General features: G+C 33.0%; 1 protein-coding gene across 2 annotated transcripts in view; it reads left to right on the top strand.

Moving 5' to 3' along the window:
* Nucleotides 1-10,926: 10,926 nt before the first annotated feature.
* Tsr1 (Tsr1 ribosome assembly factor) overlaps nucleotides 10,927-17,107 on the top strand; it is a 52,900-nt gene continuing 46,719 nt past the window's right edge. For both annotated transcript variants that reach the window (XM_067272940.1, XM_067272939.1), the window contains exons 1-2: nucleotides 10,927-11,055; nucleotides 16,769-16,839. In XM_067272940.1, coding sequence (XP_067129041.1) covers nucleotides 10,944-11,055; nucleotides 16,769-16,839 — 183 coding nt within the window. In that variant the 5' untranslated portion in view covers nucleotides 10,927-10,943. The remainder of the gene's footprint in view (nucleotides 11,056-16,768; nucleotides 16,840-17,107) is intronic.

The raw sequence follows: 17,107 nt of genomic DNA, 5'->3' as shown, positions 1-17,107 counted from the left end.
GTTATATTATTTCATACTTTTAGGTATTTCACTTTTTCGAGTAAGATATTCAACTACAAATAAGACATGGACAATTCACTCATAGTACTAAAATATTGCTTCTTTATTCTTGAATTTTCATGTTTATTGCACGTTTTGAATTGAGCAGCTTTAGCCTGTATGACTATATTAACCATTGTTCCAAAGAATTAGGCTATACCAACTAGCCAATATGCAACACCCTTTTCTTTCCTTTTTTATACATAAATTAAAAAACTGCATAAAGTTTTGAAATAAAATTATAAAAGTATCGAAAAAACAACATAAGACATTTTTTCAGGAACAATATTCTTTTAAGATGTGTTTTTTTTTAAAAAAAAAAAAAGCTATTTGTGTAGGCTTCGAATAATAAAAACAATACGTAAGTTGTTTTTTACTATGTTCTTTTAATACCTGTTTAAGTCATGATGAATCAGGAGATTTAAGTTAACTTTCCAAATTTATTTTTCAGACGTAAATGAAAGGCCAAGTTTTCTTAAATTCTGATATTCAAACAGAATATCTGCTTTCACCTATACACTATTAAGGATATTATTTTCGAAAAATATAAATTTATCTAAAATTCTTTTGTGAAAATGTAATTTAAGTATTGTAGCAAGCGAACGTACTATAAGCCTCTCGCAAAAATAATTAATAAATTAATATAAAATCGATTTAATAAAAACAGAAATGTAATACCGTGTTATATACGATAGATGTTGATTATCAGTCGTATAACTTATGCCGAATAATCGATAAAATATTGGATTCAGTTCTTGCAATTTAGGCATAATACTATAAATTAATTGGATACGAATTGCTTGTAGTTGATTTTAACAAAATTTTGGTAATCTATCTTTCAATAACCGATGCATTCGTATACGCAAATTGTTATTTTCTTTATCCATTTGTTACTGTAAATCACACGATGACAGAGAAAGATGACTTGCGTAATTAACCAGCTTAAGGCTATTATTGTCTACATACTTTCTTTTGAACATATCAAGACTTGTATGTGTAAAAGTATTTTGTTTTTCACAAATAAAAGAAGTGTGAAGAGAACGTACTGTATGTTAAGTTTATATGAAATATCACAATAAATTATTTTTGTACAAGCATTATTTGATATCAAACATTAATATGCATTTCGATTTTCAAATCCATTTAAGTGGAAAAATGTTAAATTTTTCGTTTTAGACAAACACAAAAAATCAGATAATTCTTATTGATCTTCAACTTTTACCTTATAACTAATTAATGGCGCGGAAACAAAGTAGATTAGTAGTTATATTTATACAAAATAAACGTTAAATACAATCGAACATTTCTTCTATGGATACTTTCATAAATTCTTCAATAAACAAAAACACAATCGATTAATTTAGCCCCACTTGATAATGTGTTAAAGGTTAATCCTTCGAAAGGCTTGACTAAAGCGTGAATCGACATGACTCAGAACCGGCTGCCTTGTTAGAACAATAACTTGAACCATATGACATTAGTGACCTCATTTTGGTCGGACCAATATTAAGAATTCATAGTTCTTTTCCCCCTATTTCCTTAATATTTTAATTTTGTTTTTATATTGTTCACGTAGATCTTGTTTATAAATAGGACTTATTATACTGGTGAAGTTTCTAACTAGCAAAGAGAGGAAGTCTTTAATTATTACGCCTTTGTGTCCTTTCTATCTTAATTTAAATTTAATTTGTATACTAGTACTTTTTATATATTAACAGGACTTATTATACTGGAAAATATGGATGCAGATATTTAGTCTTACAGATCAAAAATAATGTTCTTTATTTAGTTCACCTGTGAACTAAATAAATAACTAAATAAAGAACATACCAGGTGAACTAAATAAAGAACATTATTTTTGATCCGTAAGACTAAATATCTGCATCCATATTTTCCAGTATAATAAGTCCTGTTAATATATAAAAGATACTAGTATACAAATTAAATTTAAATTAAGAGGAAGTCTTTCTTTGCGACGTTTATTTAGACAATATAAAAACAAAATTAAAAATTTTTTTACCTGTTACAACTGCGTTCATCGACGAAGTATTTGCATTGCTCTAATGCAAATTCTGTATTTTGAAAGTATCAACCACTTGCCCATCGAAAACAAAAAAACGAAGTCATTCTTTGGTAAACTTTGAAATCGTGTGTGGCACCATCTGTTTTAAAATAAAATCTCATATTATTATTTATTATAAATGACAAAAAGCTTAATTCTGAGGGTAGGAATGAGTTTTATTTAAAAAAAAAATTGTAAATGCTAATAATCAGTAAAATCTTTGTTAAGTTCGATTCCATTCCAGATCTGAAAAGTGATCCCTGTGTTCCTGACCTTTAGCCGCCAAAATTTAATATCAATTCCCCAATAGAGAAACCTCCTTGCAAATTTCAGGAATTTTTCACAGATGGCACAAGAGTTATTTAGCCTCGAAGTGAGTGAAAAATCTCGTGCCTCCCTCTCACACAAACATCCATAGTTCATACATACAGAAAGAAAACCCAATTTTTTCATTTCTCGATGTTTTACCGGCCCGAGTCCAAAGGTGTAAAAATTTTGAGGTTTTTAAATTAAACTAGTTAAGTAACGCTGTATCAACGTGTAGTCGGAACGAAGCTACTTTCTAGATCAGTGGTTCTTAATCTTTTTCTACTCGCGGCCCACTAAATATTTCATACTTTTTTGTGACCCCCATTTTTTCAATAATAATTTATATTTGTTTAATTATCTATAAATTGATTTTTTTATTATTACTTTATTTTTTTATATAATAAATGTAAATCATAACTTTATTATTTCATTAGCTATTTAAATAACATTCAAACTTCACAATTAAACACGAAAACTCATTAATTTTTAACAAAAAATAAGAAACATGTCGATAAATCGATCCAAAGTCGATGCTAAAACTAAACTAAAACACCCACAACTTGTCGTAAGGATTTTGCATATCTTTTGCAAAAATATTTAAATTTTTAAAGTCTACTACTAAGCCTACTATTTTTTTTTAATTATTTTTAAAATTCTAAGCATCAATAGTTTCTTAAATTGCTTTGAAATAAAAGAAGTAAATACTGAGGTGTAAGTAGCATATTTGCATTTATTTCTTCTGTACTGACAAAGTTGTATATAGGAAGAAATAAGAAATAAATAGGAAAACTTTATCTTTCTTATTTCATTTTTAAATACGATATTCGGTTATACATAAATTTTCTTTTTATTATATTCTGAAGGAAATTTTGCATAATTTGGCGGCCCCCGGCAAACTTCTTACGGACCCCAGGGGGCCGCGGCCCTCTGTTAAGACTGTTCTAAGAATGACTGTTCTAGATTATGACGGAAAAAAAAACAAAGAATCATTCGTTCTCAACAATATATTTGATTTCTATTGGATCATTTAAAGGTACATATATAAGGTCAGAATAAGCCATTAATTAATTGCTATGCCAACGTCTCATGAAATTCTGCTATCACTATGGTCCTTGGACTTACAGATTGACTCGTAGTGATCTTTATTGTAACTCTTTAAAAATACTGAGTCAGTTATTTTTTTACTCGACTCAATGTAACACAGGTAAGACCGATAGCTATCTCTTTTTTCCCTATATCGATTCTTGGAAGAGTTAATCCCTGTGATTTATGTATAGTCATCGAGTATGCTAAGGTAAGGGGAAACTGTCTATGAGATCGCAATATACTGCCATCGTTCGAAGAGCGTGTTATGGGGATTATTAGAAACAGATTGCCGTAGATGAAAGATCCGCGATAGCTATCGAATTCCACTAAAATAAACAGAGGAAGAGCTGGAGGGTGAGCATTAGGAGCATATTAGGGTTTCTCATTTCCCGGTCTTTTGCTTGTCCCGGGATTCCGGGATAAAAGTGAACTGTTTCCCGGGATCCCGGGAAATCCCGGGATATAATAAATTATTTTTAAAATATAAAAAATATCTTGAAATCGAATGATAAATTACTTTAAAAAATGAAAAATAATGATAAGTGTTCTACAACCTCCAAAATCGTATTAATAATAATGTGTAAAATATGTATTAAAAATACCTTTGAATTACGTAGAAAATTCACAAATAAAAAAAAATTTGTTAAAGTTTGTTCGAAACTGCTTATAACAAAAATTGCCTACGAATTGAGTTAAAAATTTAAAGAAAAAAACTGAACTTTGATCAAACTTCTAACTTAGAAAATGATATTTTTTATTTAAATAAAACATAATACAAATATTACTGTAAATTTTTATAATGAGATTTTAAGAAACAAAGATGGTCGATACTCCGATCACTCAATCTGGTTCTTAATTTGGTAATAAAAAGTCCTGCTGCCGAGAATGCCCTTTCTGATTCAATCGATGTGGGTGGAATCGTTTTTAACGCATTTAACAGAAGACAGATGTTGTGTGTTTTTTCACCTGTAGCCTCAAAGATTTCTATTTCGTTCTCGAGACGCGTTTCAGTACTGCTTTTGTTGTCCACTTTTCTTGATCTGTCTATCTCAGCTTCTTTGATAGCAGCATCAAGCTTTTCAGCTAAAGTCATTGCAGATGAGCTTGCGACATCTGGTAGTTGATCTGTATCACCGGAAGTAGAATCAGTAGATACTTCAAAAAGACGATCTAACATCTGTTTTGCTGATAAAATTAACATAGTCTTGGTTGGTAAGGCTGGCAAACTTTTTTCACTTGGGAAAGTTGAAACTTTTCCATAATTCTTTCCACTATTGAGATATTGTATGAGGCCAGTCAGTTTTACATTTCTTCTCTCTGCTATGCGTCGAATAAACGACTCTTTTAGTCTTCTTGAAAAAGGTGTGTTTAGTTGATTTAACTCATTTATAATAAAAGAAAAAATACCTTCCGATGAAAGTAAAGTCGATCCTCTGTTGCCAAGCTTTTCTGCTCCAGCTTTTAATGGCTGCAGTGATGCCACGATGTCACGAATTACAGTAACTTCTTGTTTGTCAAGATCAAAATTGTCCGTATCTTTATTACAGTCAATGATTGCTTTCGATATGGATGATCTTATTTTAATAAATCGCTCTAACATGGCTAAAAGGCTATTCCATCGGGTTTTGGAATCCAGAAATAAGTGCAAATTTTTCCCATGTTCCTGTTCAACGTATTTTTGTAAGATGTTATTCTTTAAAGGTGATTTGCGAAAAAATTTTGCTATTTTTCTAACCTTATTAATGATTTGAGAACAGACGATTTCATTACCTAGTGTGTCATGTAATTCAAATGAAATATCTATATCGAAAGGATCTTCAGCCAAACGCTCACACAAAACACTTTCAAAATCAATACTATAACTAAAGTCTTCTTCATCTTTCTCAATATCGTCATTGCGCTCTTCATCTTCAGTTTGAATTTCTTCAGAAAGAGGGACTGCTACTGAAGTGGTTGACTTTTGGTACAAAACATCACATACCGCTAAATGAATTCCGTGTGCATAACATAACTGATGCTCACATTCAATTAACCTTCCAAATTTCGCCATTACAGCTGCACCATCAGTAACACAAGCCACGCACGTGCATTTTACTAATGATATGTAAATTTATGTTTCTAAATTATTATTATTAATATTAAAATTATTTTACTATGTGAAAATTACGGCCACAATGTTCTCATTAATATATTACGAATATTTTAAAGTTTTCTTTTTAGTATAAATAAAATATATTTTTAATTAACATAAACTGACTTTTCATTTATCAACCTTCTTGGCCCCCGAAATGTTTGGTGAAGAAAATATGGCCCGCGGGCTATGATAAGTTGGACAGCGCTGACATAACTGATGCTCACATTCAATTAACCTTCCAAATTTCACCATTACAGCTGCACCATCAGTAAAACAAGCCACCACGTGTTTTTCTAAAGATATGTGAAATTCTTTTAACTTTTCTTTGATTACTTGGACAGCAGTTTCTGCAGGTAGAACATTGGAAATCTTCACCATTCCTAAGTTCCAAAATGTTCCGTCACTTTTGTGTATGTTTATATTTAAATACCGGCGATTGTTTAGTGAAGTATATTCATCCAAGGATAAACTAAACCTTGATCCTCCATTTATTTGGCTATCAATTTCAGAACATAATCGTTGTTTGATTTGTTTGTAATGCGAATGGATGAGATCCATTACATCTGATGGATTTTTTGGTAAAGTGTATCCTCTGTCTGTCAATGATTTTCTGATGAACTCACTTTTTGTAATAGAGTTGATAGAGATGCCATCTAAAGTCGCAAGTTTTGTTACTATTTCTTCACACGTTTCTTTTTTAATAAAAAGCGATGGTAAGGTTTGTTGAGAGGCTAATCGCTTACTGCTAGTTTCTCCAGTTTCCTCGGCTGTACGCTTAGTACTAGTGACAGATAATTTGTCAATATTATGCTTGTTACGCAGATGTCTGATAAGGCCGCTTGTTGAAAAACCTTTACACTTTATCTGTGTTTTACATTCATTACAGGTTGCAAATTCTTGTTTCAAATCCTTAACGAAATATTTCCGAACAAATGATTCTGACATTCTTGATTAAAGGGATTGGTTACGAACAAAATAAATTATAAATTATAACGTAGTATAAATGTAGATAATAGGCGATTACAGGAAAATCCTTGAGTTAACTCGCAGCTCACAAATTCACAAAAGGAAGTGTGACATATGCACAATTTATAAATAATTTTAATTTCAGTTATTCACATCAGATTTGTTAAATTTTACAGGATTGTATTATCTTTCAACTTTAGGGGAGTAAAGCTTTTTTTATTTTCTCCCGCGAAAGTAATAGATTCTACTAGTCCCCCACTTTGAACGACAACAAAGTGCTAATCGTTTTATTACTTTGTTTTCAAAAACTCCCTTATCTGTCAGTAGTGAGTTAAATGACTAACAAATTGTTTTTGCACTCGGGGGAATGTTTTCTTTTAAATTTAACAACTAGTATTGACAGTAATGAAGTCTATAATTTTGTTTTTAATAATTAAAAAAATATTGATAAAATAGCCAAATAAATGTTCGGGTCACAATTACTAAATGGTATTGCTACCTAATAAACATAGATTTTAATTGTTGCAAAATTGAAAGTATTAAATTTGTAAATAGCGTCCCAACTGAATAAAGTAATGAATAATCTGCCAAGTATTGAATAATGTCACCGTAGTGTGTCTGTAAAAAAGCAAAGTAAACTACAACACGGTTTCATCAGAATCAAAAGTATTAAATTTCTTATCGTGTTATGATCGCGAGACAGCAGAGCGATAACACCGAGCGAGAAAATCGCGTTGTCAAAAAAGCTGCAATAACTTATTTGAAATTAATTGGGATTTGGCCGGTCATTGAAACCAGGAGAAAAGGATAGAATGTGTAGTATTATGGTAAAGGTTAAACGTTCCACATTGTTATTTTATTCAATTGCAATTGTGCTCATAATAATCGCGAGAATACAGAGCTCTAACTCTGCCAGATAATTCACTGCAGGTGGTAGTAAGGAATTGTTTTTCGCAAAATTTCTGTAAATATAAATATATATATACAAATTTTTAAAACCTCTGTTGGAATCACTTCAGAACGTATCAATTGAGGATTACTACAAAGCCCGCAGTTCAACAATTATTTATTTTTGAGACATATAAACAAAAAAAACTAATAAGCAGGCTTAAATTAATAAATATAAATGCATTCCGGCATTCTGACAGTTTATGAGTTAATTATACTTTCTATTTGTAAAATTTCTTCAATCTTAACACAAAATAAGAAAAAAGTAAACTTTTAAAAAAATTGCGGGATTTCCCGGGATGAGAAAAATTTCCCGGGATATTAAAAAACAGCCGGGATCCCGAGATCCCGTTTCAGAAACCCTAGAGCATATATAAGGTAGCGTATAGTTCCTAGTGAACCATTGACGAGACCTCCTTCCACCCACAACTTGACTCTCGGCATGATTCTGACATTAACTGAGAGATTCAAATACTTGGAGAGACCAAGAGTTGAGTCATCTTTCGACGAAGGCGGGGCAATATCTGGAGTGTTTTCCGATGCTGTATAAGCAAGAGGGCAGCCAGTTGACTGCAAGTAGTTTTCGTTGCTTGGTTTAACTTGCTCGTTTGTTGGATATAGCTCTACTGCCGTTTGGAACTGATCAAGTTCATCTCTGGATAAATAGGCTCGATTTGTTTTTGTCAGAATGTTCAGATCTATCAGAGAAATCACCCGAAGCTAGATGTTGTAAGACATCTGTGAAGGAACTATCTGCGCTATTTTGTCTATGAGAATTACTAAGTTCAATGAAGTTCTCAAAAGAATCAAATGCAAATGTTGGACATTACATTGTAAAAAACACTCGAATAGAGAGGAAGCTGGTCTTTAACTGGAGGAAGCTGATGAAAATCACCAAACGGCTCATCTTTCTCGGGGTTTATCTCCCTCAGTCTTCTCTCGATCATGTAAAGCATTCTTGCGCCAACCATTGACATTTCATCGATGATGACGAATTTGAGCGACTTCATCTCAATCTGGAATCTCTGCGCAGCTTCTCCATTTAAGAGATCGAAATTTCGTACTAACGATAGGAAGACGAAGGAGAGAATGGATCGCAAAGCCATCGATATTGATCGCTGCTGCTCCACGTTTTAAAAAGAAGACTTTTTAAACTTATTATTCTATAAAGATTCTTTATATTTGTTGTGTGTCCAGTTAGCGGCAACATTTACCTTTCAAAATTACCGTTTTAATGCTTGTCATATTTTCCGACCACCAGATGGCGCTTCTACACGTGCGTGCAGGAAGCGACTAACACTTGGGTTAATGTGTACCTAGGTAGCCAAGATGGCGGCCGGGGAAATTTTTCCCTACATTCTAGACGGCGACGGGGAAAATTTTTCCTAATTCTAGACTGCTACGGGGATAATTTTTTTCCCTGCATTCGACGTGGCTAACGCGTTTCCGGTCGCCATCTTCGTCTTCTATGGAGACTGCGCGTTGTGCACTGTTTCGTAATAACGCGACCTAAAAACTCTTATACTATAATAAGCTACTGTAAACCCTATTTTAATAGAAAAAAAACATTTTTTTACTCACGTTGATTGTCTGTCATTTCCCTTTTTTACATTTCCTCCCGACTTTCGAACTTTGATCTTCGTTTATTATAGATCTTTTTTCCCCCCTTGTTTTGCGTCGGCTGCTACTGTCGATGACTTCTTATTTCTTCTTTTTTTACTCGCGGTGGTTGACGTTTCCTTATCCCGACCTTTCTTTGATTTCTTTCACTTCTTCTTCTTATTATTATCGATGTTTTGAACGGGTGCAGACGGAACTGTCTCGGGTTCTATACTAGCTTTTCGAGATATCCCGCATGCTAAAGCCGAAATCGTCGCACCACATTCTAGACATAGGTAGTGCCATTATGAATGACAAGATACATCCCCAGGAACAGACGACCACATTTGCTTTTAAAAGTTCCTTCGTACACTGAATATTTAACTGCACACGAACTGCATCTAAGAAGACATTCATTTCTTTCGCTTCTGTAATATAATTTGCATGTCTTATTCGCACGTAGAACACCGCGATTCTATCTGCTGTATACCTAATTTGACAGCAAATTTGAATGCATTATCAATTGCCCGGTTCAATCCCAACTCCGAATAATCTGTTTCCATCATTTTATAAAACTTCCTGGTAGTACATTTGGCCCAGAATTCCTTCGAACTCAAATTAACGTCGCCCATGACGTGCACGAAATTTCAACCAAAAGAACGCAATATCTTTTTGTTTTTACTCGTAAAAAATATAAATTACCTTTTTAGCAATTCGGAAAGAACAGATATTGTAAAAAAAAAAAATTTCGATGCCAACACTGAACATGCAACACACCACTGTCTTCTAAACTCCCTGCAAACGAAATTTGCATAACTCGACGATTTCGTCACAACACATTTCGTCCAAAAGAGCTCCCTCTCACGTCACAAACGCAAAATCGCGCGTCTCCGTTTCGAGGTTACAGGAAACGCGGCCGCTACGTCGAACACAGGGGAAAAAATTTTCTCCGTTGCCGTCTAGAATGTAGGGAAAAATTTCCCCGGCCGCCATCTTGGCTACCTAGGTACACATTTTTTTTTTTTTTTTTAACTCTTTCCGCCCTGTGGGCACTAAGAGGGCCTCTTTTAGTAGCCCATTATGGGTTCGGCCAGGCCCACAATGGGGCGACCGGGTGGTGAGGGACGGGGCCCGACATATCCGAACGGACCACCCCCCGAAAAATTCCTGGGGATTATTCGACCCGTTCGGATTCGATCCCGGGTCCCCCAGAGCGGTAGGCTGCCACCTTTACCGCTCGGCCATCCGGCCGTCATAGGTACACATTAACCAACACTTGACTTCGTGCATTCCTTGTCAACAAAATAACTCTAGAATGAGTTGTCCGATCTTGATGAAATTTTCCACGACGACTCAGCACCACTGAAGGATGAACTGATTAAAATTTCAACTCTAAAAAATGATCCATACTGAAGAAAAACACCTATATCCAGTTCTACAAAAACGGATCATTTTTGAAAGTTGAAATTTTAATCAGTTCATCCTTGAGTGATGATGAGTCGTCGTAGAAAATTTCATCAAGATCGGACAACTCATTCCAGAGTTATTCTGCGGACAAGGAATGCACGAAGTCAAGTATTAGTCGTCACTACGTTCCGACAATTATATAAGATACTACAAAATTATTTTCAATTTTTGAGTTTTTAAAAACAAATTTAAATTATTAATAAATTAATAATAATTACGTTAAAATATATTTTTTTATCGATTTTAATTAAATTATCTTTGTACGTTGAACACGACGAGCTCGTTGGTTAAACAAATCTTGTTCTCATCTGGCAACCACTTCATGTAGGAAATATGTCCGCTTCTAATCAAGTGGTTCACCGTCCGGGATTATTTAAACAGCAAAATAAATCTCATAAACATGGAAGACATCGTAGTAATCGGGCCTTAGAAGTTTTGAATAAAGGTAGAGTCATTATATTTTATAAATAAATTAATCATCAATCAAAATTCCTATATATGCAATACCTCCAACTGAACACGTGGTTATTCTATTACCAAAACTTGTCGCAGTAGGATTTTTATTTTATTTATTTTATTATTTATATTGTTGTGGCTTTAGTGTATTAAGTAGATTTTATTTTGTTATTTATTTTGTTAATTTATCTATTTTTCGTTTTAAATTTGAATATATAATGATTGAACGTTCCATTTATTACAATTTTGAAATACGATCGAATGCCAGTTCACCTGAGGATGGCCTATTCCAGGGGTGGCGAACCTATGGCACGCGTGCCCAAAGTGGCACGTAAGAGAAATCATCTGGCACGTAATGTATCATATGATTTCTGTCCTTTTCAATCATCCTTTCTGTTTATCACCTGATCATCCTTTTTTTAATCAGATTTTTTACATTTATTCGAATTAAAGCATATTCGTTTAATTTCTTTAAATATCATTATTCGAAGTCTAAGACTTTGGCACGCATTAACATCTTTAAAGCTAAGTATGCTTACAATACGGCATGCGGACTCAAAAAGGTTCACCATCCCTGGCCTATTCCATTAGGCTGAAAACATTTGTGTTTAATTAAATAAAGTATTCTCAGCGATAGAAGGTGTTAAATGTTTTATTAAGTGTTTTTGAAAAAGCTGGTTTTGATATTTAATTAAAAATGCTGTCATTTGAAGCATTGACAAGTCAGATATAGTGTAATAAATCTTTTCTGTTTGTTTACATTCAGAGTGGGTGGTGATTGGTGCCAGCTTAATCACTAATTTCCCTTTAATGACATGAAGTTTCTGTATCCTGATCTTAAAAGACAACATATTCTTTGCCAATCACAAACATTCAATACCAATCTGTGAAACATCAGATAATTTACAGCAAAGTTAATGATATATTTATTTTTTGTCTTTTTCAAATTAAATTACAAAAAAAATTAAATATGCATTTTTGTCAATTCACAAGTCTTCCATATCATTAAAAGCAAGAAAATTACAGAAATAGGAGATATAATCATAGTTTCATTGTTTCTGATGGGATGCGAATAATTTCAGAGTAATCAATGGAATATAAAAGATCTTATATGAATTAAATAATGCTGTGGCCTTAATATGACACCTATAGGTTTAAAATTAATTACATTTAGTGAACAATATATTTAACTGTAGAATTAGTTTAACTTCATTAAATTTTATACTATAATCATTAATCCTGACCAGAAAATTTAAGAAAACGTTAGAAGAATAGTAAAAAAACGGCTGTGGTATAAAGGTTTTTAAGAGTGTTTATTTATAGAAAATTTAATGTTTTGGTTTCTAGAAAAATTAATTTGACATAAGCTACTGTTACAATTTTGTTATGTGAGACTTGAAATATGACAGTAAATGTATAATTTTGGTAAAAAGGTTATTGAAAAACTGATGGTATATTTAAAACTAGTTAAGTAACGCTACATCAGTGTGTAGTCGGAACGAAGCTGCTCACACCTTTATTTTCTAGATTATGAGGAAAAAAGAAACAAAGAATCATTTGTTCTCAACAATATATATGATTTCTATCGGATCATTTAAAGGTACAAATATAAGGTCAGAATAAGCCATTAATTAATCGCTATGCCAATGTCTCATGAAATTCTGTCTTTCACTATAGGCCTTGGACTTACAGATTGACTCGTTGCGATCTTTATTGTAACTCTAAAAATACTATGTCAGTTATTTTTTCACTGTACTCAATGTAACATAGATAAGACCGATAGCTGTTTCTTTTCTCCCTATATCTATTTTCATTTTTGGAAGAGTTAATCCCTGTGATTTATGTATAGTCATCGAGTATGCTAAGGTAAGGGGAAACTGTCTACAAGATGGCAATATACTGCCATCGTTCAAAGTGCGTGTTATGGGGATTATTGGAAACAGATTATCATAGATGAAAGGTCCCTGATAGCTATCGAATTCCGCTAAAATAAACAGAGGAAGAGCTGGAGGGCGAGCATTAGGAACATATATAATGTAGTGTATAGTTCCTAGTGAACCATTGACGAGACTTCCTTGCACCCATAAGTTGACTCTCAGAATGATTCTGGCATTAACTGAGAGATTCAAAAACTTGAAGAGACCGAGAGACCAAGAGCTTGAGTCATCTTTGGATGAAGGCAGGGCAATATCTGGAGTGTTTTCAGATGACATATAACAGGCATGGGCAAGTGCGGCTCTTTTTGAGTTACATGCAGCTCTTGCTGAAAGTGCTATCCTTTCTGGCCTTACCATACTATCCACCACAATAGTACAGAACTGCGGCTCCCATGCATTTTGCAAAACCTACATTTCGGTTCCCACTGAACTCTTGCTTGCCCACCCCTGCTATATAAGCAAAAGGGCAGCCAGTTGACTGCAAGTAGTTTTCGTTGCTTGGTTTAACTTGCTCGTTTGTTGGATATAGCTCTACTGCCGTTTGGAACTGATCAAGTTCATCTCTGGATAAATAGGCTCGATTTCTTGTCGTCAGAATGTTCAGATCTGTATCAGAGAAATCACCCGAAGCTAGATGTTGTAAGACATCTGTGAAGGAACTATCTGCACTATTTTGTCTATGAGAATTACTAAGTTCAATGAACTTCTCAAAAGAATCAAATGCGAATCTACCTTGTTGGGACATTACATCGTAAAAAACACTCGAGGAGAGAGGAGTATCTTTAACAGGAGGAAGCTGACGAAAATCATCAAACAAATAGATAAACAATCTACCAAACGGCTCATCTTTCTTGGGGTTTATCTCTCTCGATCATGTAAAGCATTCTTGCACCAATCATCGACATTTCATCGATGATGATGAATTTGAGCGACTTCATCTCAATTTGGAATCTCTGCGCAGCTTCTTCATTTAGAGATCGAAATTTCGTACTAACAATAGGAAGACGAAGGAGAGAATGGATTGTAAAGCCATCGATATTGATCGCTGCTGCTCCACGTTTTAAAAAGAAGACTTTTTAAACTTATTATTCTATAAAGATTCTTTATATTTGTTGTGTCCAGTTAGTGACGACATTTACCTTTCAAAATGACCGTTTTAATGCTTGTCATATTTTCCGACCACCAGATGGCGCTTATACACGTGCGTGCAGGAAGCGACTAACACTTGACTTCATGCATTCCTTGTCAACAAAATAACTCTAGAATGAGTTGTCTGATCTTGATGAAATTTTCTACGACGACTCATCATCACTCAAGGATGAACTGATTAAAATTTCAACTCTCAAAAATGATCCATACTGAAGAAAAACACCTATATCCAGTTCTACAAAAACGGATCATTTTTGAAAGTTGAAATTTTAATCAGTTCATCCTTGAGTGATGATGAGTCGTCGTAGAAAATTTCATCAAGATCGGACAACTCATTCCAGAGTTATTCTGCGGACAAGGAATGCACGAAGTCAAGTATTAGTTGTCACTACGTTCTGACAATTAAATAATTCAACATATTAATAATAACTCACTTTAAAATTAGCTATGAGAAGATAAATACAGTTTATATACAGTATATACTGTATCATAAAAAAAAATAGAACATTCTTACATTCTTGTGTAATTAAGAATAATTTATAGTTCTTAGTTGTTAATTCTTCTACAATAAGTTATTTTGAGAATAATATGATTTCCAATATGAAGAACATTTAAAAGTTGTATATATCATAGTTATGGCAAAGCTCTCAGCCTGTGATTTTGAAAAAAGATGCCATCATAACCAAAAAAGCTACAGTCAAAATTTTAATTGAAATGTAGTGGTTTTGACAATTTGATGGAATTCTGTAATGCAAGATGTACAAAAATGGCAAAATAAATTGTTAAATATAAGATTATTTTATTGCAACCATTTTGTACTTTTTATCATTTTGCATTTGTTATAGAGAGGTTTCAAGGTCGCATGTCACGTGATAAAACACACGTTTGCTTCGCCCATTTGCCATTTTTGTGGTAGTTTTCGCTCGCTTAGCTTGCACGTGGTCTGTTATTCGACGTATTTTTTTAGTTTAAACGTACAAAAATACTGCAGTTCTATTATCATGGATTAAGTTAAAAAAGATTCTTTTCTTGTGGGCTATTCTAGCGGTCTAACAGGACGAGATGCAGCTCTGTACGAAGAGAAAATTTCGTTATTTCAAGGCAATCCATATGAAGCCAGTTTATCAGACTTCGTCGTAGATCAAAAGTTGTGGCCGAAAGTAAAATTTGGTGACATTATAAACTATTTGGTTTTGACAACAAATTTCTACACCCTGTCACAAATGAAAGCTTATAAATCTTTAGAGACCCATAACTATTTAACAAGTGGCTGGGTTTCTCCTGATATAAAAGTAAAAGTAATGAATAACAGCGAAGTAATATTGCCTGGAAAGATATGTTTTCTTTTGTTTGTTTAAACTCGTGTTTTTACGTATTTCTTAACTAAGAATTTTTGTCTGAAAGTAAAAGTCTAATTAAAAACAGCTGTGGAAATTTTTTAATTCAAATTGTTCAGTACCTTTATTTTCTAGTTGAAACTAGCATATAATAAGCCTACTTGCTTTTAGTTTTAACGTGTAATGTTTATAAGTTTGCACTGGCTAAAGCTTGAAATTACATTAGTTATTCGTTTATAAATGCACTATACCTAACTAAATTAATATAAGCAAATCAGTAAACTCTTTTACGTTTTAAAATATAACTTAGTGTTTATTAACGTAAATATTGAAATGAAATGTTTCTGACAAACTCTTGAATTGATATTCACTTTATTCGTAATGAAATTTTTTCGGTTAATTCTCGAAAGCCATGCAGTTTGCCTTCGTCGTGAAAGCTCCTCAGTTTGGGACCCTTGATAACAAATAATGCCGGGAATTTTAAAAAAATGATGTTCCTTTGTTCTTGAGTGAACTAGCATTACACCCAATTACACAACAAATCACCATAGTGATATTCGCGACGAAAAAAAACAACACAAGAACTCCAGTTAAAGCGCACGCGAATATACACAAAACGTAAACAAGTCACAAACAGTCACAAAGATGGCGCTAAACAATTGCGCATGCTCATGACGTCACTCGTGATGTCGACATGAAACCTCTCTATACTAACATAGTGTAGTGTAGAACAGCAATTCTCCTAAATATAAGTGGGGTCACCAATGTTTCTTATGTGGTTGTGTAAATACTTTCATAAACATTATTCCTCTGCTTAAAAATATCTTCGAGTGTTCTGTATATATTTTTTTCTTTTGGTTTCTTTGACAGCCAAACAAAAAAGTATATACGACACTCAATTGAAGTCAATCAACAACAACAACAACAACAAGAAAAAAGGAATAGTGGATTTGTGTATATAAAAAAAAGATTATCCAAAAAGCAATAATTGTAAGAAACTGGAAATTGGAATCATCAATTAAAAAAGCGGACAAATGCCAAACAGCAGACACACAGACAGAATTCTTGAAAGACAGACTGTCTGTGCAAAATACAAATGGTTGAGAGCTCTACGGTTGAGTAAAGTAAAGAATAAGAAGATAATGGAGATCTGGACAAATGATTAATCTTTAATTCAGTAACTTTATTTTACATTTACAAGAATTTGATTCATTTCTGTAAAAAAAATTGTTTTAAATTGATGAAAAATGATTATTCAAACATTTTACACTTTATTTAGGTCGAGTCAGTGTAAAGGCAAGCACCAAAAAAACTAGACAGGAATTGAGAAAATGTGACAGAAGAAATCAGGTATGTATTTATAAATTCTAATTTAAATAATAATTATTAAACATCTCATTAACCTTAGTTTTATTCCAGTATAATCTTAAAAATGACAAATGTTTTCAAACAGCTTGACTATCCTGCTTTGTGTCAGTTATACATGTTTCATTTAGAATGTTCCTTCTACATTCTACATATATAGTGTAATAAATAATGTACAAATATAGTGTAATAAATAAAGTACAAATGTTCCTTCTACATTCTACATTTGAATTAAATTCAAATTTCCAATATT

Source organism: Centruroides vittatus, unplaced genomic scaffold (genome assembly GCF_030686945.1).
Source record: "Centruroides vittatus isolate TY-2023 unplaced genomic scaffold, ASM3068694v2 contig_459, whole genome shotgun sequence".
Taxonomy (NCBI): domain Eukaryota; kingdom Metazoa; phylum Arthropoda; class Arachnida; order Scorpiones; family Buthidae; genus Centruroides; species Centruroides vittatus.
This window is presented reverse-complemented; position numbering and strand designations above follow the sequence as displayed.